Here is a 23,457-nt window from a genome sequence, read left to right as displayed (position 1 = left end):
AAGCTTTTCTCTTTAGTTGCTTTTTCAGCTTATCCTTTGATGGCTGACTTTTAGTCCTCTCCCAATTTCGTTCCTGTGCTACAGCAAATCTCAGAAAATACTTCAGCATGAAAGCTTTTCTCTTCTTGCTCAACTAGTGCCAGAGACATCGAAATGAATCTTAATCATTTAGTAAAATTGAATTTAGCTTCTCTAGACCATAACAGTTAGTATTACTCCATTGTGAGCATATCTGGATTGTAATTAAGAAAACTCAACATTGCCACTGACATTGAAGTGTTCCAGGAAAATGCCTAATTTACATATAGCTATGCCAATTCTGCCTCTTCTGCAGCTGGTGTGTGGGGAAGAATGGTGTGATTGTGCGTGCAAAATGGAGAGACACAAAATGAGAACAGAGAGCCACTCTCAGTACTATTGATAGGTCAACTGAATTTCTGAATTTGAAGGCAAACAAAAAGATCATCTTCAGTCACTGAATATTTAGTGCCAAATGATAGAAATGGCAGTGATGTGACTTTAGTGTAATCAGACATTTGGAGTTTTATTCATTCAGTCAGTCAGTCCACAAATATTGAGTGCCTTCAATTTTACCTAGGATTGTGTTAGGCAGCAAGTAACAGAATGCCCAACTACAATAGCTTGCATTATAGGAATTGATCTCTCTTGTATAACAAGAAGTCCAGAGGTACTGGTTGTTTTCATTGGTTTAATGACATAATTTGGTAGCATTGTAGCATTTTTCCTGACCTTTACTTCAGTTGCAGCTGCCATATAAATTTGAAGACAGGAATTGGGAGGATTGAGGACCAGGGCAGGAGTCACTTTGTGGAGCTGGGGTCTAGGAGCTTGTTAGACGTCTGGTAGTTGACAGGCTAATTATTCCAAGAGGGTCTCAGATAGGATTGGGGAAATAAACTCCACTTCTTATTTAGAGGAGAAGTCACAATACAAAGGGGTGGACATGAAAAGATAGGAGGAATCAATGGCCATTTCTACAATTGGAAAAGAAATGATAAATAAAGAAATGATAAATACAAAAAATGCAAATGAGTCAATAATATTAAATCACTATTACTATTAAAGGAAGTTTTCAAATCACCACAGCTCTTGCTTCCTCCCTCTGAGATATTCAGCCTTCTGATTGGGAAGTAGATTCTGAATTTCTAAGTTTTACTGATTAACTTTGGGAAACATTATATCCATCTTCCAGGTGAGCTAAACTTAACAACTTTTCAATTCGGCCAGAAGAGAGAGGAAATGTGGCTCCAAGCAATTTAGCTTTGATTCTGAACTTTTTGCAAATAGATGCATTTCAGATGTTATCGCATTTGCATTGCTAGCTAACCTCTTTTGAAATTCAACTTGTCTGATACCATTGACCTAAACAAAATAAGTTACAAAGTATCAATATTGAGAGCTTTCTTTTTCTATGTATTTTTACTGTTTCTAAAGACTTTTTCTGATTAAAAAGTGTTATTAAAGCTTTAAATATTTTGCTTAAAATATTTAAAAATACGGATCTTAAGTATTTTCTTGTGTCCTAATCTACCGTGAAACTCAGGTGAAAGCTCTACCATGTTTTTATGTAGTTTAGACTGCTTATATCAAGTGATGCTAATCATAGAACAGAAAGAACTAAATATTTTCTGATAAGTAAAGCTAAAGTTCCACACCATCCAGACAATTCCACAAAAATAGCCACGCTAGCTGTGTGGTATTGTGTGGGAGGGGAAAAGGAAAGTTGTTGATTGTTACTTTTTTCTAAAGGGGTTGTGAACAAAGACATATGCTGAAGAGATTTTGAGTAGCTCTTGCCAAATTACAAAAATAACTAATTATCAAATTATTTTGTGATTCTAAAGACATACATACACACAGATAATATTAGATCCACCAGTGCTCAGCGATCAAGGTTCACATTTCATCCTTACATAAAAGTTAGGTTATGGTTTTCTGTAATTAAGTTAATTATAATAAACCCGAAGGCATCAAAGTCTCCCTCAGAGATGGTACGAACATGAAGGCATTATAGCATCTCATTCTCCTATTTCATCAAACACCTATTGAGACAGGCCAGGCATCTACATACAGCACTGAGAGCCACAGGCTTCGCCCCTCTGGAGAGTTCTGTGTTCTCAGCTGTAATTCACTCACCCACGATAACATCCTAATAAAATAAGAGGAACCATGTGTCTCATTCAATTCCCCAGGATTTGGCTTCTAAGGCTGTAGGTGAATTCAGGGTTAGAGGCACTTCTACCGTATTTGCTATCAATTTGTATAGATCTGAAGAAGCCTAAGAGGTTTTGCCTGCCGGGTTCTTTCTTGCTTGTCTGAAGTCTCCATCAGCACCAAAAGCATCTCACTAGGAGTTGAACTTTCCTTTAATCTAATCCATTTAGAAAATGTTTCACAGTTTATTGAATAAAGTAGAGAAAAATTGATATCTTTTCATTAGGCTGACAACGTCTTTTTCACTGCTGGCATCTGAAATGTGTTTTCTATTTAAATTTTATTTATATCAATCATTTCTAGTGGGTGCAAATTTGAAATGAAAGACCTTACAATCATGTACAAGTTTCCCATTACTGACAAGATTGCAAACACTCATTTTGCAAAGGATCTTGATATCAAGAATTTTTGGGACATAAAAATTAATATTTGGAAACAATCGCAAAGTACTATTAACCAAAAATGATGTTTGAATATATCAGTAACTGTAAATGTGATTATTTTACATGTGAAAGAAGGAAGGGTACCTAATGGTGGTGATTTAATCATTATAAACCTGTAGCAATGAGTAAAAGCTACATTATGGAATCTAATCATAACCTCATAAAGTACTTTTTCAATCTGAAAAGATTTGTATGAAAATAAATTCTTCCAAGGAGCCATTTCTAAATTTGTAGGAACCCAGAGAGCTAGCTCTCAAAGTTACATAGATGTTCACATGATTTATAAGTTGTATATAAATGTCATTTTTGAAATCTGATTTTCCCTTTGATTTAAAATACAGAGCCATTTGGAATTCTTCTCTATACCCACATGCAGATTAGTTCCCTCCCCTTTGTTGCCATAGATATAAATGGAGCAAAAAATACAGAATTCCAGAGGGACAAACATAAATGTGTTTTCTATTCTGAAGCAGCAAGCTTCTCCACACTGAGTTGACTAATCTAAAGATGTATACTTGCAGTGGGTAAATCCCATTCATTAGGGATCTCCAGAAATAACACTTTACACTAAGGAATCTAATATGGAGTTTGGGGGTATTTTGGGGTTTTTTTGTTCGACAGTGTCTTCATTATACTTTTTTTTTATTCTCCTCATTTTGCTTCAGCCCTCTTAGTTGACTTTCTTTGAGTAAGAATTATTTACAAAGAAATCAAATTTTTTTGCTATTTTAGGTCTAGTCAATGGAGTATCAGGTTGGTACATGAAGGCTGGCCCTCTGCTAGGTTCCTTAGCTAGCAAAGCATTATATTTTGGCACCCCCAGAGACAAGTAAAAACCATGGCTTGTAAAAATTATTAAGAATTCTAACCAGTGTTAGTGAGACTATGTAGAAAACTGGGTTCTTCCAGTGGGAAATAGCCATTAGTATAATTTTTATGGAAGACAATTTGGTGATTAATATCTATACCTTTATCCATATATGTAACACAAGTGCAAACTAGCCCTTTGACACAATTAATAATTCCAAGCTTGGAGTTCCACTGCTTGGAGTTCATCTTGGAAAAATAAATATAACTGCAAGTTGTAGGAGTAGTGGTTTTCATATGATCATTCTTTCTAGTAGCAACCAACCAACCAGAAAAAAGGGAGGCATGTTAAATTTCCAATAATAAGGAATTAGTTAAATTATGATACAGCCCTACTATGGGATTTCATGCAGGAACTAAAATAACAATGATTTCTCTTAGGTACAGGAATGGAGAAATGTTTATGTTTCTTTTTTTTAAGATTTATTTATTTTTATACAAGAACTGGGGTACAGGCCAGATGCGTGGGAGGATGAGAGGATTCACTGGAGACAGAGCGGGGAACAGACCTGACAGACTGATGAAATACACTGCTGAGGGGAGCAGCGGGTGAGATAGGAGAGGTCTGCTTCACCATGTGGGATTCTCGCTGGCCGACTGGGATCGAACCCGTGCTGCGAGGCTGTGCACAGCTTCACAGTGCGGCGCTCAACCGCCTGCACCACCAGGGAAGCCCAGAAATGTTTATGTTTTGATGGCTAGGTTTTATTTTTCACTGATACTCTATATTTTCTACATTCTTTTTAAGTTAGATTTTTAACTAATGAATTAATTAATGAAGTACCATTGTTTTATATCTTTGTTAATATTTTGACAACATAAGATTTCTCCTCTGAGGTGTAGTCATCATAGCTCTCCCTCCACCAAAGTCCCATTGGCATAGTCCATTGTGCTCCCTTGACTTAGCAAAAAGTCTCCGAAAAGTCCCCTTCAATAGAACAGTTTTTTCAAAGGAGTTAAGACTATTCTTGTCCATAAAAAGTAAAAACTTTCTTTATGATTTATACATTATCTTAAAATTTATATGAATTTAACATTCTACTTAATACTATATTTTTAATATGGAAATTTTTTGTTGACTTACTAGATTATTTCATCAGTGATGACTTCTTTTATGGCTGTAATTCTGACTACATCAGATTAACTTATTAGTTTTCTTCATAGGACATTATATCATTTTGCATATCACAATTCATCAAAATATATTAACTCATCATTACATTTTATGTATGCATATCTACCAGAAGAGGCTGTATGCCTCTTTAGGGTAGGTTCTGTGTCTCTCTATGCCTAGTATAATAGTTAGCAATTTCTGGATGAATGAAAGTAACTTTTCAGGAAGATATAAAATCTTTCATTGATTACACATGATAAGGGATCATACACAGCTTCATTGCTACCTGTAATTTTATCTAGTTCCATAATTTAATTAAGATACATTTTATAGGATGTGTCAACAGTCATTAGTAACCAAATAAAATCTGATTCTGCTTGGGTGACACTGTCTATGTAAGCTTCAAGTTGCGACACAGTAATTGTCAATTCAACTATAACAAGATTTCTTAAAACCTGGCTTCCCACCCAAGCAGGTTATAAATAAAATTTAAATAGAACCTGGCATCACCCTGAAGGAATTGTAAGTTCATATTGTTGGAGTAGCATCACAAGATGGCTTGAGAATAGATGAACTTTATAAAGCACATTTTATTTTATTATTATGCTAAGAATGTAATATGCTTTATTTCATCTTTATGACAAGGATAAAATGCAGGTGATATCACTGTCCCAATGTTAAACACAGGCTTAAAATTTGAACCCAAATTTTCACTACAGGAACTCTATTGCCACTTGGGCAGTTAATTCTGGGTTTAGTAGTAGTAGTAGTAGAAATCGTAGTAGTGGTAGTAGTAGTATTTTTGAAGTAACATTGGTTTAAAATACTATATATGATTTAGGGATATAGGTTCATACCTCTTAAGGTGTATGTCACCACACCACCCACCAAAAGTACCCTCTAGTGCTTTACCAGAAACCATTGGACCGCTTTCCCCCATTGTTCTCACCCTGACCCTTATCCTCAATTCTATAGTCATAGTTACAGAATTTGTTTTGGTTCAGTTTTGTCTATTCCTTATTTTTTGTTTGTTTCTAGATTCCACATATGACTGAAATCATCCAGTATTGGTCTCTCTACTTCTGACTCATTTTACTTAGCATAATTTCCCCAGTCCATCCATGTTTAACCAAATAAATGTAACCACATATGGCAAGGTTTCATCTCTTCATACAGATGAGTAATATCCCTTTGTGTATATATACCAAATCTCTTCTTTCTACACATCTATGTTGTGCACTTAGACTGTTTCCATAATTTGGCTATCATAAATAGTGCTGCAATGAACATAAGAATGAACATATTCCTTCAAATTAGTTTTTTTATTGTTTAGATACATACCAAGTGATGGTAAACTTTTTTCAAGTGCCTGTTGGCTTTCTGTATATCTCTTTTGGAGAAGCATCTACTTAACTCTAATGCCCTTTCTTAATTGGTTCTTTGTTTTCTTTTTGTTAAGTTCTAAGAGTACTTTGTAGATCTTGTATATAAGCCCCTTGTCGGATGTATGATTTACAAATATTATCTCACATTTGTCAGGAAATCTTTTCACTTTCATGGTACCATATTTCATTTATGCTGTGTAGAAGCTTTTTAGTTTGATGAAGGCTCATTTGTTGATTTTTCCTATGCTTTCCTTGCCATTGGAGGCAAAGACATCACTGAAGACAATGTCATGGAAGGTTTTCGTATTTTCTTCTGTCATTTTTTTCCTTCCAGTCTTACATCCAAGTCTTTTTTTTTTTTTAAGATTTTATTTATTTATACAAGACCTGGGGTACAGGCCAGATGTGTGGGAGGGTGAGAGGATTCACCAGAGACAGAGCCGGGAACAGAACAGGCAGACTGAATGAAATACACTGCTGAGTGGAGCAGTGGGCAAGACAGGAGAGGTCTGCCACACCATGTGGGTTTCTCCGCACCTGGCGGGGATCAAACTGGCACTGCAGACAGAGGCTGTGGACTGCTCCACAGTGTGGCACTCAATAACCTGTGCCACCAGGGAGGCCCCACATCCAAGTCTTTAATCAACTTTAGTTCATTTTTGTGTATGATGTGAGAAAGTGATCTAGTCTTATTTTTGCTGCATGTGGCTGTTCAGTTTTTCCCATACCTTTTTGGAAGAGATTTTCCTTTCCCCATTATGTATTCTTGGGTCTTTTGTTGTAGAGTAATTGTTCAAATAAGTGTGAATTTTTTCTGGGTTCTCAGTTCTACTCCATTTGTCTGTGTGTCCATTCTAATTCATATACTGTACTGTTTTGAGTCCTGTAGACTTGTAGTATTCTTGGAAGTCTGGGAGCATAATACCTCTATTCCACACATTTTATATCAAGATTACTTTGGGTCTTTTGTGATTCAATATAAATTTTAGTATTGATTGTTCATTTATTAAGAATTCCACTGAAACTTTGATAGGAATTGCATTGACTGTTTCTTCCATCAGTTCTAATAATTTCCCTCTGGCTCACTGATCCAATAGCTGCAACCAGTAGGGATGAGGCCCTGCTGTTGATTCTGCTGAGTTCTGCTATATCTGTGCCTCTTGGGAGGGCCTACTCTACTGCTTTCTAGGGCCTACCATCTGGCCTTCTCACCGGACCCCCTGCAGGATTCTGCCAGCATCTATCACTCAGGACTTCTTACTGGCCCACCTAAGGCTTGCTGGGACCTGTTGTGTCCATGTTGCTTGCCTTGCCCCTCCACTGCTTGAGGGCCTGCAGCTCTCTTTACCCAGGCTGCTCACTTGGCTGCTCTGTTGCTTCCTAGAATCCATCTTCTCTGGACAGCACTCCCAGTCTATGCTCTAAACATCTCTTTTTCCTTCATAAGTTATTTGCATTGCTCAGCTGCAGTCTAACTGAGTGTATGAAAGACACAAGTCCCATGTCTTCACTCTGTTGACATCTTGCTGCCTCTTTCTACACAGCACTTTTTTAAAAAATAAGACACATTTATTCAGCATCATGATCATACTATGGCATTAAGCAAGCAACAACATGAGTACCCCCCCAAAAAAATTATATTTTGAAACGTTGGTTACAATGCTTTACACTCTCCATAGAGCAGAAACTAAAATCACCTCTTATACAATTTGTCACAAATATGGTTCTCAGATTTCCTCCCAGTACACCTGCGTATTGTCTAAAACATGTCTTCTTTGTGGCAACTAGAGCTTCACCACTGTGCTTGGCTGAGTTCACAAATCTGCTGTAACCTGTAGCTTCCTTGTCATGTCTCCGGCTCTACTTTGTTGCTAAATTAGCAGTAAATTGAAACCACTTTCACTGAGAGAGGTTCATGTGTTTATTTCCACTGCTGCTACTGTAACCACCATAGCCACATTGGTTTCCTGGTTTTCCATAGTATGGGTCTCTATCATTATAAGGGCCAGAGTTTCTGCTTCCAAATGTTCCTCCTTTCAAAGGTCTACTAATTTTGAAGACTAATTTTGTAATTGCCAAAAGCATAGTGGCTTTGACCACCTCCAAAATTGTTTCCATCATTACTAAATCCATTATAGCCATCCCACTGCCACCTTATTCACCATCATCTTGGCTACCACCAAAGCCGCTCAACCACTGACATTTCCTCCATTACCAAAGATGTCACTCCAACCACAACCACCACCAAAATTTCCATAGCAACTTTATCTCTTTGGCTGGATGAAGGACTGGCCATCTCTTGCTTAAATTTGGGTTTCCTTACTTCACAGTTTTAGTCATTCACAGTATGTATTTCTGAATGACAACTTTGTGGAATCATAGTCATCAAAGGTTACAAAGATGAAGCCTCTCTTCTTATCAACACTTTGATCAGCCACGAGTTTAATCACTTGAACTTTCCCATACTACTCAAAATAATCTTCTAGGGTCCTCCCTGGTGGTGCAAGGGGTTAAGCACTGCACTATGAAGCAATCCGAAGCCTCTGGAGCATGAGTTCAATCCCCGGCAGGCCAGGGAGCAACCCACATGGCGAAACAGACCTCTCCTGTCTCACCCGCTGCTCCCCTCAGCAGTGTGTTTCAGTCAGTCTGCCTGTTCTGTTCCCAGCTCTGTCTCTGGTGAATCTTCTCACTGCCCCCCACCCCCCACATCTCTGGCCTGTACCCCAGCTCTTGTATGCATAAATAAATCTTAAAAAAAATCTTCTAGGTGATGTTCTTTAGTGTCATCTTTAAACCATCAACAAAAATCTTTTTCACAGTTAAGTGGGTGCCAGGTCTTTGAGAATCTTCTCTTGACACAGCCTTCTTGGATTCTACAACTCTTGCATCCACCATGTGTGGCCTTACATTCGTGGCTGTATCCATTTCCTCCAGAGAGTCATGTGTGACAAACCCAAAGCCTCTGGACCACTTGGTATTTGCATCACTCATTATAGTCTGTGAGCATTGCCCATGGCTCAGAATGGCTTCTCCGCTTCTCATTAGTTGTTTCAAAGCTTACACCTCTGAGGAAGAGCTTTCACAGCTATTCCAGTTCCTTAGAAGACTCTGACTTTAAACAAAATGACTGTGGAAAGGAAGACTTTTATGATTGAAATCTTTCATCTTCAAATATCTTCAAGAAAAACTGTCACTCAAGGAAATTGTGCTACACTTGTTGTCTTTCTATAAATACTGCCCATTTCACTATCCACACGCTCACCCTCACCACAATAAAACTGTTTAAGTCTTAAAAGCAATAGAATATAATTTGCTGAAAAAAAGCAATGCTCATCAATTCCATCATAAGCTATTAATTCCTCTTCTTTGAACTATATGGTAAATCCTGCAAGCAAATACAGTCTAAAGAGTAAAATATGAATATAACTAAACCGTGAACAACACAGGCTTGATTGAACTGCATGATTCAAATTATATATGAATCTTTTCATTTTTGTCTAATTTTTTACTGGAGTAACTAACACATTGGCTTATAACATTTTATGGGTTTGAATTGTGCATCATATATCAGCCTCTACATATAATAGATGTGATTTGCTAATGGGCCACTAAAAATCTAATTTCATTCTTCACCATACAAATGATATTTTTACCCACTTTACCTCTCCCTTCCCCCACCTCTTCTGGTACACGTGGATTTTTTTTCTTACCTGCAGCTTCTGCATCCTCTAATTCAACTACCTGCAAATGATGGGAGGGTATTTGGAAACCTGTCCCCTCTGGGTATCAATGGGAAACTGTAACTAAATTGTGGGGAGTCAACAGTAATATGTATATTTTAACATCCTTGTTGTTCAAGGATCAACTATATATATATATATATATATATATATATATATATTCTACAATCAATATAAACTTCCATTAAAGAAAATACATTATCTCTTTATGAAGATAACTAGATGTATGTATAATACATAGAATGTATAAATAATGGTAATTGCCATATGTTAAGTATAAAGTTTATAAGGCATTATGGTAAGTACTTTATCTCATCTAAAATTCATTATAACCAGTTGCTATTTTTATTAATTCCATTTATAATTCAGGAACCTGAATTTGAACAAGGAATTTTCTGAAGCCATACTACTTGTAAGTGGTGAAGTTAAGATCCAAACCCAGTTCTCGCTATCACATACCCATGAGTGTAGAATCTTACCCATTATTACATCATACCTCCAAACCAGATCCTGTACTTAACATAGGCGCACAGGAAAGAGCAAGTTTGGAATGACTGCAAGAGTATTCATTGCCTTTATTTTTCTATTTGCTTTAATAAAGACAATAACACACAGGGAGTTGCTGCAGGTCTTTTGAAAAAGAGCATTGTAACAGCTGTTCCAACAACCTGTGCAGGAAGGGGACAGGAGAGCTGTCCCATACCTCTAATGGAGTTCTAGTCATTGCTTTAAACTGCATGACAGGTTGCACAAAAGTGATCCTGGAAATATGTTATGATTGATATACTTATAACCTACTTCTGTTAACACAAATACAGTCATATGTTCAATCATTTAATCTATGCTCAAACTCTCATAAGTCATAAAAGCAAGAGTTTTGGTATACTATTAAGGAAGAGTGGTTTACTCTATAATTTTGTAAAGAGTTGCATCTTATTAGTTTAGGAGTTGATTTTTTTATTTTTTTGAGTATAAAAATTATGACACCAATGGTGATGATAACAGTTAATGTTTAATGATTATTTACTGAATGCCAAATACTCTAGTAAGTGCTTTGAATGCATTTTCTCATATAAACCTCACAATCCTTTGATATAGGCACTATTTTTTTCTCTGCTGTTTCGCTTTTTTATTTATTCAATCATTCATTCACCATTCCAACACTGTTTTTGAGCTTCTATATGCCATTCAAAGATTAATGCAATATGATCCTTGCCCTCAAGGAATTCACTGCCTGACTAGGAATCAGTACGAAGGCACATGAGCTAACAGAGACCCATGTTGTTAGAATTAAAGGTGATGTAACTGAGTGATGTGCCGTATGTTTCCTCAGTTATTCCTAACATTACTTTCATCTCTGCTCTCTTCATAATTCTAGAGTGGATAACCAAAATCATGACTTTATCCTTTCTCTGTTTAATTGCAGCAGTACTTAACTAGCATCTTCTTACTTAACTAGCGTGCTTCTTACTTCTTCCATCTTGCACATCACTGCCAAATTCATCTACCCCTTTAATCATGTCTTCTCTTTGCCCATAGCATCTAAAATCTTCAGGGACTTACCATTCCTTTAAAAAAAAATACCCAAACTTCTTGCTTTCAAAACCTTCCTCAGTCTTATTAGGGCTGTGTCCCCAGTGTAAGCTTGCTCTTCTAGCATAGTAGCATATTTACTGCTGGAGAAGCACTTTGCTCATTTACACCTCCTTACCATAATTCTCCCCAAAATGCCAATAGCGCCCATAATGAGGAACCTTGAGTAAAATTGTGAGCTCTGAGGGCAGGGACTATGTCAGGTTCATTTTTTGATCACTGTCAGTAAATCAGGCAATGCTTTCACTACAGTATGGGCTTAATGAGCATTTGCTGAATTGATAGTAAAAAATGGGGAGGGGAGCACTGCTCTTAGATGATATAATGTGTATTTGCTATATTCATTAGCCTTGTTACTTAGTATGTTGTTCTATTCCATAGAAAGTCACCTCAAAATGGGTACCAACTAAGATAGTATTTCAGCTGTTTGGGTTTTTGACCCTGAAAGATGGATTGATTCTCCTTTTACGGCCTTTTTTTTTTTTTTTTTTGCTCCCAGCAATATGATCTGGTATAAGAGTGAAATCAAGAGTCATAATTAAAGTAGCTTTAGTGATTTTAAGAATCTCTCAAGGAAAGATGAACACTCTTGAAAAAGTTGAAGATCTGATATTTTCCAAAACAGGGCACATTCAGGAGAGTGAATTCCAGAACCCCAGGGTTAAAAGGGACCTTTCAAAACCACCTTTCATCCTCTTTCATAACCATCACAGAGAAGAGAGAGTTGGTTTTTACAGTTGATATTTAATTAACTCTGTTTTTGTAGTGCATAAAATGTCCTTATGGCAGTTACATATCTACCTCACAAGTTCCTCATAACTTCAAAAACTATTCACTAGTGGGAAATTCTACTGAAATGTTGTGACTAATGAGATCAAACAATGGGTAGCTCAAACTATGGAGACATAGTGTGATAAACTGTCTCTTACCCATATTGTTTTCTTAAGTTAGTTTTATGAGAAATTAGGTGGTTTTTGTTTTGTGCAGGTGTTTGTGATGACATGAAATTTATTTTCAATAATAATACTGTAGGAAAAATTCATTCTCTCAGCAGTCAGCTCATGTTTTTTTAGAGATCTATGAATCCTGAACATAAAACTAGAATAAGTTGACACTTTAATGATGAAAAACGTGAACTTTGTGGTTAGGCAGACCTTGATTCTAGTGTTAATTCCTGTCTTTCTTACTTGTATAAGCTTGGGAAAGTGACTTAAACTCTTGGGCTTCAGTCTTTTCATTTATAATATAGATTTATAATAATACCCATTTGTAGGGTTGCTTTGAATATTGACATGATACATTTAAAATACCTAACACAGAAACATATAAAAAACATTCAAAAATGTTATTTATTTTTATCATTGCACTGACTGTTAAGATATCTAAGAATTATTTGTATATATGTATTTCTTATTATACATATCTCAATAAGAACATTTAAAAACAGTAAAAGGCATTAGTATTTTCTCATTTATGATCATTCCTCTTCCAATAATCTAAGGGATTTAGATAGCTTCCTGCTTGGGAAAAGAGAAAGCAATTTTAAAATCTTTGTGAATTTTTAAAATGATATTGCAGCAAATTCGAGTTTATGAAAAAAATTAGTACTGCAGATGGCAGTTTGACCTAAGATAAGATGTAATATATATGATGATGACCATGTAATACAGAAATCAGAAAGAAATCAGTTTAATAGCATCTTTAGAAAAGCAATATAGGAAGAATGAACTAAATTCTAATAAGCCAGAGGGAAGTGCCAAACCACCAAACTCTATTTAAGAGAGGCTAGTGTAAGATGAATTTGTAGAGATTATAGGCAGGTCTGGAGCATTTTTATCCTTAGAAAGTCTTCTCTTTTCCCTATGAGCCAGTGGATCTTTACAACCTTGAATTAAGAGGATATGTGGGTTTTGAGAGACATTCTTTTCCCTGCTGTCTACATTTTCATTTAGGAGATTTTAGTGCTTAAAAGAAAGAAAAAATTGCTTTGTCAGTCTGTAACAAAGTAGGTCAGACTAAATAATTAGGGACCAGGCAGTTCCTCATTATCCATGTGCTTCTGTGAAAAAAGAGTGACAAAATGCTGAATCAAAGATAGTTGGCAAAGTCCAAGCATTTCCAGTTTTGATGGTCTGTGCTAGTCGGGGCAACAATATTGAACCATTAGGTGGACTTTAAAGGTACATAGGTGGCAAATGTAAGCAGCCTGTGTGTGACTGAGCTCTAACCAAAAGGGAGCCTCAGACTGTAGGCTCTCCATAAACATTGTGAAAGTCTGCCTTTTATGTTACCAGAATTTTTGCAACTTATTTTTGTTCCTTTTCAAAATGGCATATGCTTATCTTGCTGCCAAAATAGATGATTCTCTTACCTAATATTGTCCCCTATTTTTTGCATTGAGGTAACACTGGTTTACAACAGTGTATATGATTCAGAAGTTAAGATTCATACCTCTTCAGATGCATGTCACTACACCACATCCGTCACCAAGGCACCCACGGTCCTCCACCATATTGTACCCTCTATCCTCTGCTTCTCTCTCTCTCTCTCTCTCTCTCTCTCTTGCTCTCTCTCTCTCTCTCTCTCTCATAGTCTCAATTCTTCAGATTTCTAACGTTTGTTTTGCTCAATTCATTGGTTTTGTTTCGCTATATTCCTCATGTGAGTGAAATCAATTCATTGGTTTTGTCTTTCTCCTTACTTACTTACTTCATTTAGCACAATTCCCTCAGTTCCATCCAGGTTGTCGCAAAGGGCAAGAGTTTATCATTTTTATAGCTGATATCATGGCTTCTTTATTCACTCATCTGTAATTGAGCACTTAGGTTGTTTCCATAACTTGGCTATTGTAAACAGTGTTGCAATAAAAATAAGAATGCATCTGTGCTTTTCACTTACTGTTTTTGCATTCTTTCAGAAGATATTTAAGAGCTACTTAGGTGATTGCTAGATCATTTGGTAGAACTATTTTTGATATTTTGATGAATGTCCATTCTGTTTTGCGTTGGGGCTGGACTAGTCTATATTCCCACCAACAGTGTATGAGATTCATTTTTCTCCTACATAGTCACATAAATGAGGCCTTTTCTCCCATGACTAGATTCTTCCCCTATTTCATGTACTGATATGGAGCTACTTAAAAAAATGCAAAACTCTCATAACCACTTTGTACCCTTGGAGTATTTGTATCTTCTATTATTGTTCTGCATTTTATGAAAATAATACATTTTTTTACATATGGACATAACTATTTACATGATTTTACTTCCTATACTTGCTTCCCCTGTGCATTCGTGGTGCATGTTACACAGTTTGATCTGGCCCACATATAAAGTATAAATCAAATATAGGCAAAATCATCCTTCAGAACCACCTTAAATTGACAATTAGTAGCATGGCCGTAATTTTTTTTGTATCTCCCTCATAACACATTTTACTCAGAGTAAACACTGAGGAACCCTAGATTCTAAAGGAGGAAAAAGATAAATTCAGAGATTTAAACCGTATGGTTTTAAGTTAGTAAGCTAACCTAGTGAACTAGTAATCTAAATCTAGTGGACACTGAATGAAGAGAGAATTTTAATTTGCTCCTGCTTTACTGCTTGCTTTACTACATTCCACATTGATATTAAACTTCTGTAATATTCATAGATGCCATTTGGCTTCTGTGTTATGAGAATTGAGCATGGTGGAGGCGCCTCTTTAGGATATAAGGGATTGAGAAAACTGGATTCCTGGCCCAGTGTGAAAACAACCAAACTGAGTGTATCACACAAGAAACATTAGCAGATATGTTCAAGATTTTGAATAGAAAGCCCAGTGGATTTGTGGAAAACTAATGCCTAGAGGATCTTCAGAAATGACAGATGCCTGGTGCAGAAATAATTTTTCATTCAAGGCATTCAGATATGAGCTTCTTGATTTGTATTGAGTGAAACTAGTCACTAGTTTTATAAAATCTCATTGTAAAAACAGTGTGTACTGGAAATGCATCCACTAAGTTCAGTGCCTATTGGCATCCTTGGTATCACCTTGAAAAGTAGGGCCATTTTATCAGAGGCTCAACTTAATCATATCAAACATATTAAAAGGAAACCACAGATCATATCAAATATACTTTAAACAAATATTTTCATTAATTTTTTGCTCTTGGTTTTTATTTTACAGATTTTATTTTGTGCTTCAACTTATTTTTTTTCTTTGGTAGACCTTTGAAATTCTCAAAAGCCCCAGCCTGGGTGATAAACCTTAATGCTGAGTGGATAAACTGGCCTTTCTGAAAAGAATAGTTCAGTCATTCTGAAGAACATTTAGCACTTTTTGTCCCCTTCCCTGAAAAGAAACAGCACAGAGCCTTTTATTTTTTTTTAAATAATAAATTTTATTTTTATATTCCCCATAAAATTGCAACCCCCCCATTCTGACCCCAATCCCTCCCCTCCTGCCCCTTACCCCCCAAAAAGTGTCTCTGGTTCATAGTTTTTTGTTGATTTTGATTTTCACTTTCTTATAGTTATTCAGCCCTTTACATACAAAAAGTAACAACATAAAAGCATCCTCCAAAAGTACATCTTATTCAGCTATTAAAAAATATAAAATTTTGTCTTTTGCAACAACATACATGGAACTTGAGGTGATTATGCAAAGTGAAATAAATCAGAAAGTGAAAGACAATATTAGATGGTTTCTGATAACTTGTATGTAGAATATAAGTAAAGCAAACAAATTAACAAAATGCAGCAAAAATAACTCTTGTTTCTGAGAAAAAAATGTAAGGACTGATTTGATATTGTGACAACTCTAGAATGTGGTGCTAGATGCAGTGAGGTATATACATATAATGTGGTATGAAGTTCTACCCCCAAAATTTATATAGTATTTTAAAAACAATGGTAAATCAATTAAAATTTTATTTAAAAACACTAAGTCTTCAAATTCCATTTTTTTTCCTTTCAAGGAGATTTTATTTATTTCTTTTAAAGATTTATTTATTTTTATACAAGACCTGGGGTACAGGCCTGATGTGTGGGAGGGTGAGAGGATTCATCTGAGACAGAGTGGGGAACAGAACATGCAGACTGACCGAAACACACTGCTGAGGGAGCAGCGAGCAAAACAGGAGAGGTCTCCCACACCATGTGGGTATCTCTGCAGCCAGCAGGGATCAAACTGGCACTGCACAGGCTGCAGACAGTTTCAGAGTGCGCTCAACTGCCTGAGCCACCAGGGAGGTCCTCAAGGAGATTTTAGACAAAATGCTGCTTGATGAAAATAGACAGCATAATCATATATGTATTATAAGATATAAATTAAATCTTATTATTCTTAATAGAGTATTCTTTACCTATCCTGGAAGGTTTAAAGAGACCTGCAGTGTTTCAAAGAATGTTAACATCTGCTGAGGGACATAACACCAGTGCCCAGGTTATTTGGACAATTTGCAAACACACTTGTTTCCTGTTTTTTTGCACAGCCTCCATAGTGATTGGGAAATGGTGGTGTGAGATGGAGCCTTGTCTAGAGGGAGAAGAATGTAAGACACTTCCTGATAATTCCGGATGGATGTGCGCAACAGGGAATAAAATTAAGACCACAAGAGTAAGTTCATTTATTTCAAATATCTCATGCTTGCTACAAATTGTACTATTTACCATTGTGTTGTACAAACAGCACCCTCAGAGGCTTGAAACAGGAAAGGAGACTTTCCTTGAGAGAAAATATTGTTAACCATTCAGATCAGTGTCCATCCATCACAAGAAGTTAGAAATTGAAATTGCCTTTTTGATATTGAGCAGCTTAATGTTTCACTGACTTATAAATAAAGCAAGGTTGCCATTGCCAAAAGGAAGAGGAGCTGTATGATACTTGGACATTTCATCCAACAACTATTTTGCTGAGAACTGACAATAAAATAACTCTTGTCTAGTTATGCACATGGTTTGTTGAAAAGATCTGCATTTCAGAACCATCTTCTAAAGGTTCATTAAAGGGATATTTGGATGATGTTTAGAGAAGCAAAAGATTTTTGTGATATAGATAATCATTCCTTTATTTCTCAACCTATATGTTGAGACTGCCCAACCCATTAGGATTGGTGTTGAGGTGCAGGGTGGAGCAGTCCAGCTCGAACAGTTGTTGATCCTATATAGATACTGGGTCATAGGAAGGTTTCAGAGTCCTAAATGGGGTGAGAGGCAGGATGGTTGGGGCACATAAGACAGACAACTTACTCATCAGTGCAGAAATATTTCAATAATTTAATAGCTAGTGTAGTCATGTGGATGTTTACCATGTGAGTATCAGCTGTATTTTAATATATTGGGTATATGTATTTTATATGTATTTTAATATATTGGGTATTTTTTAAAGCTAACTCCATCAGCTTCAAATCTTAGTATGCACAGTCTTCCAAAAAGGTGATTCAAATTTAAAAGACCATCTTTGATTCCAACCCCTCTATTGTGATTTCAACTTTCTCTTTCATCTCAGCATTATCTTTTCAAAATATAAAACTGGTTCTTGCAACTTTGTGATACAGAAGACAAAAGTAATGTTACGTAATGCCTTATGACTTTTTTCATATATATAGATTTCTCATATATATATATGTATTTCATATATATTAATGGAGACTCTGTGTGTCAAATTCAATTGAGTATATTGATCATATTAACCAGTAAAAGGACAGAAAAAGGACATCCTATTTGGGTCTGTGGCCAGGAGGGACTCCTGAACCATCCTAGCTTGTTAATTTGCATTTGCATGCGCCCAAGAAGCTCAGTGTGGATTATCATATTTCATTTTAATGAAACATCTCCAGAAGAGAATATTCAGAAATTAGCCTACTTCATGCCATTTGCTTACAGAAACCATGTTAATTAGCTGGTGAAATGTGGGTTTCCGATTTCCCTTAAGTTACTTTTTGCTTAAGAGTGATTTTACCAAATAATTTGAAGATGCCCTCACAAGCTTGTGATAAACAACACTGAATTATGGCCAGTATAATTGAAATCCCATCACCATTGTTTTAAAAATACATTGATATATTTTCTGCCAAATCTCTATTCCTTATTTTAAATGATAACTGATCACCTTTTACTGAAGGTAAGCCCTGCTCTCATGGTGCCTCCAGACCTGAAAATCAGTAAAGAGCCACAGTATAGGTCAAATGATTTAAGAATTTAATGCTGTGAATTCCAGGAGTACCAATTAGGCGGCTCTTCCGAAGATAGACTATAAACAAACAAATAAAACCCAGAACTTGTTCATTTCTGCATTTGTGACCCATGTAACTTTCTTGTATTGAACCTCTGAGGAATATACTTTAAAGCCACCAGGCATGCTGTAAATACATCGTGTTTCTGCATCAGTGCATTAGAGTAGCGCAGAATCTGATCACAGTAATAGAAGCTGGAGAACGCTGTTTGCTTCCGCCCTGGGTGGGCTGAATTCAACCCAGACAGTTGAGTGTACAAGAGAAATAAATCCCCCTTGTAGTTTGTTTGAAAGCAGAGGATGTACCTGTTGTGATGTGTACATCCATTTCAAGTGAGGAAACAAGACTCAGCTCTACAGCCCTGTGAGCGGCACATCAGTCAGCTAAGAATTCTCAAGTCTGTCATTAGAGACAGAAAAATAAGAAGACACTAGAAAAAGTTGTGCTTTTTAAGCCTTGAGAGGACTCAAACACTACTACTGACTTACATTTCCCTCTTCTTTACCAAGAAATTTGCAGTGAAATAAACACTTTGAAACCCAAGAGCCACCAATTAAATCTAGATGATACATACTTTTCCATTATGTATAAATAGTTTTCCAACACCTACCCTTAGATCGTATGCCCTAAAAATGGGTTTTATGTTAATTATTCTTTTATGCGCCCCATGCTTTTCCCCATCAGAATAGAAGTAAGTCTACACACTTAAATTGACTGTAGCAGTTTTAAGTTTTAAAAGAGTTTGATTCACAGGTGTATTTTAATTTTGAATCATAGGTGTTCATTATCCTGTTCTTATCTAAGAGGTAATCTTTAGGATAAAAAAATTGCTTCAAGTTCTTATCAAAGTGAAAGGGAAAAAAAGAAAATCTTCTCTTTTGTTCTTATGCATAAGATTGTTTGAGTGCTCTCAAGGAAAAAAAAAAACTGAAGAAAACATACCTAGATTATTAATAACAACTGAGAGTTTCCTTCATACTATGATTTAAAAGTAATTTCAATGTAGTGCTATTCGCAAAGAAGATTCTCGGACCATCATTCTTTCCCCCTGTATATGTATATGTTGGTGTGCTTTTTTTTTTTCCCAAACCCTATTGATTACATGGCTTACTTCCCAAATAATCATCCAAGCCAAACTACTCAGCAATCTTTGAAATGTGGATAAACAAAAGATACTTTGAAGTGTGATCTAATTTAAATTTTTAATGGTATTCCTTTTTTAAGGATGGTGGAGAATAGAAACCCAGTGCTCCATTTAAATGATCAAACAACCCCAGAGTATAAACTAGCCAGGTTAACAAAAATATGAAAGAAAACAAGCAGAAATTTGATCTAGGTGACAATATAACCCACAGATAGAAAAGATGTATTTAACCAAAGATTTTCCTGTCAGATTTGGAAAAATAAATCCTAGAAAAATAGAATGTTTTCTGAATGAGACTCTGTAGAGAAATAGTTACTGTTGAGCAGGTCTCTAAAACTCAGCCATGAATAAAATAATGTAGGTAATAGTCATCTTCCTGGGGAGATGCTCAGTACAGCTGGGTAAAATTTCTTGGCTAAATTTTAATCCTGCTGTGCTTGATCATTGCTTTTATTATTTTATTAAATTTCTCTTTCGGCAATTAGTGGCAAGGCTAACCAGTCTAAAGACATATTTCTTTAAATTAATATATCTAAAATAGATATTTGAAATTCAGGAACACCTATATCCTGTGTGTTCAAGAACAGGGGCTTAATGTAGGAAAGCAGACTTTACTATAGACAAAATAAGTTGTTTTACTGGTATTGTGATTCACAAGTAAAAGGTGCACATTGGCTGTTTGGGGGTAGGAAGAATAATGGAATGAAATGAGAAGAAAATCATACTCACTTGAAAAGAAAAATTAGCAAATTAAAGTAGCAGAATATAAACTGGCATAATACCTGGAGAAATATCAAATGACTTTGGATTCCCTTCAACCCAATATGTGATTGTCTTTCAGATGAGTGGGAGAATCAACAGTTAAGTACAATGTAGTCAAGTTTCATTCCCTAAATTTCTTGAGAAATTCCAAAGTTGAGACTGCAAAGGAGCAAAACTCTGCCACTCTAAAATATGTCTTTAATAAAAGGCTGATTTTATAGGAGGGGGTCTGAAGGCTGTATGGAGGTTGCTTTTGAAAAAGACACTTACATGTAAACTTCTCTCTGCAAGGGTATTTTCAACACTGTATTGGGAAGACCTAATCTCCTTATATTTTTTCTATGGAGAAGGAAGAATTTAAATCTGCATACCTTTGTTTGCTGTGCCTTTTTGGTAAACTCCCTAACTGGCATTCCCTTTTCTTCCCCCAACTTCCTTTGTCCTTGCTAAGCAATTTAAGAGGGCATATGGAACCATGTGGTGATATTCTCAGTGATGATGTGTCTTTCCCATGTATACAGAAAGTAGAAATTATAAACTTTATTAAATTTCTTCTTGGCTTCTTTTGCTTTCTAAAAAAAACTTCATTCCCTTGAAGGGCAAGTTAGCCCCTCACATAGCATACATAACCACAGTCATCTTGTCCAATTAGTGCTTTATGTGATTGGTCCATAGATTGACCACAAGCATTTGCCCACACCCTTCTCTCACATTCTCCTGACAGTGATTCTCATTTTGCATTTCTCAACCCCTATCCTAATCAACTTGATTTTCAAAATATTACTAAAAGGGTAAAGTATCAGGTTTGACATATTCCAGCTTCTTCAAAATTCTACCAGGTCTGACATTTTCTGAAAGCCTTTGCAATCCTGATTTCCAGTGCAATTTGCATGAGATGAGATGAGATGAGATGAGAGAGAGAGAGAGAGAGAGAGAGAGAGAGAGAGAGAGAGAGAGGGAAATTGATTTGCAGACTGTGGTATAAACGAATTTGTGCTATCACAATTACTCTTTGGGTTCAGGTAAACTTAGTCATTTTCTTATTCAATAAATAGATTTAAACCTCTGTGATCTAAAGTTCATGTATGAAGGTACTAGTAAGTGGTGGTGGACATGATATCCAAATGATCGATCTTAAGGGTGGGTAACAAGTTGGGGATGTTTTTAGAGCCCTTAAAAAGACAATTTCAGTTCAGTTTTTCAAATGTCATTTTCTCCCTTCTTTTGGTGGAAAAGAAGACAGTGAAAACAGAAGATAATAAATACCACTGGGATGTAGGAAACCAAAAGTTGGAAGGAACTGTTGTTTAAGAATAGAGTACATAAAAATAAATGTGTGAAGATTTCTCATACAGTCTGGCCCAACTAACTTTTGAAAGCAGATTTTTATTACTGTTTCTACCAAACCCTGAAAGCTTTGAATAGACTCCCACCCCTACACTCAGAAAACTCAACTTCTATGACAGAAAGGTTTGAAAGATGAGGAAGAAATATGCCTAAAATCTAAAGTACAAATTCAACTCTATTAGAATTGTCATTTATAGTCTAAACCAATGATTCTCTGTACATACACCCTTTTGAAAATCACGGTTTTTGAAACCATATTCAAATGGATTAAATGGTATCTATATTTGTAGATGTATGCATCTGATTGCCCTTAATCATTATGTATTATTTTATGGAAGAATTCCTCACCTTGGAAAGATCTCCTAAGTTCCTAAACACATGTGGTCTCACCTTGGCGATGAGTTCACCTTCTGACACCCCACCACATCTCGAAAACAGGCCAAATTAATAAATTCTCATTATATGGACACAGGACTGACCACATCATTTGCAAGGGACACTGCAAAATGAAAACATGAGATTCCTTGTTCAAAAATCACTAGTAATCTCAAGAGAGTGACAGCAGTTGTCTAAACCAAGTGTGGGGGTCTTTTAAACAAAGGATTCCGTGCATCTGCATAGGTGGCTGCCCATGAACCCAGTACTGGTCAAATGTGACTCCAAGAGACCAGCTCCTCAGTGTGGCAAGATTAATTTAATGAATTGATTAAAAAAAAAAACAACAAAACCTCCAATGGCCTGTCGTTGTGCTGTGATTGCCACTTAAGAACTGTTGCTCTAGACTTTAATATTTCTGACTTTGGGCCTCTTTTCCTGCCTACTCACCTTTCCCTGTGCCTTCACTTTGCTCTTTTCTCTCTGAAAATTTCTTTCTTTCTTTGGTTTCAGATTCACCCAAGAACCTAACAGAAGCACTGGTGGTAGTAGTAAAGGAAAACCAACTCTGCAGAAAATACATTTTAAGAATTCAAAACATCTTACACATTACAAGCCAAATGGATTTCTTATTTGCACTTTGACTGGTTACCAGATAATCACAGTGCTTTTACTGTGTCTCACGAAGTATCTTATAGCAGGAAGACCCAGAATTTTTGGTAGCACCATGGAAAGTATGTTAATAAAATAAAAGGATTTTCTCCACGAAAATGTTTGGGATGACGAGGAACCATCAACTGTCTTCTAATTTGGATCTATAGTTACTTTGTACCATTTGAAATATATGTATATATATAATATTTTGAAATATTATATATTCTCTTCAAGAAATGGACAGTACCACAGTTTGATGCGGCTGGTGTACCTCTGAGTTTTGGATGTTTTGTTTTGTTTTGCTATCATTTCTTTTTCTATCAGCAAGGAAGACATGTGCCCTTTGAGAGTTCAACATGACACTGACACTGGAAGGCCAGCTACAGGTAGACTCCTGGAATCTGAGGCATCAGAACAATACTGACTCAAGAGCTTCCTTCTGTTTCTACCAGATGGTTCAAGGAAGCACATCATCCGTTTTATTGCTTTCTACCCTCTGCAATATTAGCATGCAAGCTTGGCTTACATAACCATACTTTATATTCAATGGATATATAATAACCGTTCTAACCTCTTCCA

At 36.1% G+C, this 23,457-nt stretch overlaps 1 protein-coding gene across 1 annotated transcript in view; it reads left to right on the top strand.

Moving 5' to 3' along the window:
• The window catches only part of TAFA1 (TAFA chemokine like family member 1), a gene marked incomplete at both ends in the record, with an annotated part of 502,429 nt that extends 479,674 nt beyond the window's left edge, over positions 1-22,755 (top strand). Inside the window, 2 exons of the mRNA XM_084248256.1 lie at positions 16,854-16,978; positions 22,738-22,755. Of these exons, the coding sequence (XP_084104382.1) occupies positions 16,854-16,978; positions 22,738-22,755 (143 nt within the window). The remainder of the gene's footprint in view (positions 1-16,853; positions 16,979-22,737) is intronic.
• Positions 22,756-23,457: the final 702 nt, after the last annotated feature.

Source organism: Talpa europaea (genome assembly GCF_964194135.1).
Source record: "Talpa europaea genome assembly, chromosome: 11".
Lineage (NCBI taxonomy): Eukaryota > Metazoa > Chordata > Mammalia > Eulipotyphla > Talpidae > Talpa > Talpa europaea.
The sequence above is the reverse complement of the archived record's forward strand: the minus strand, read 5'-3'. Positions and strand labels throughout refer to the sequence as shown.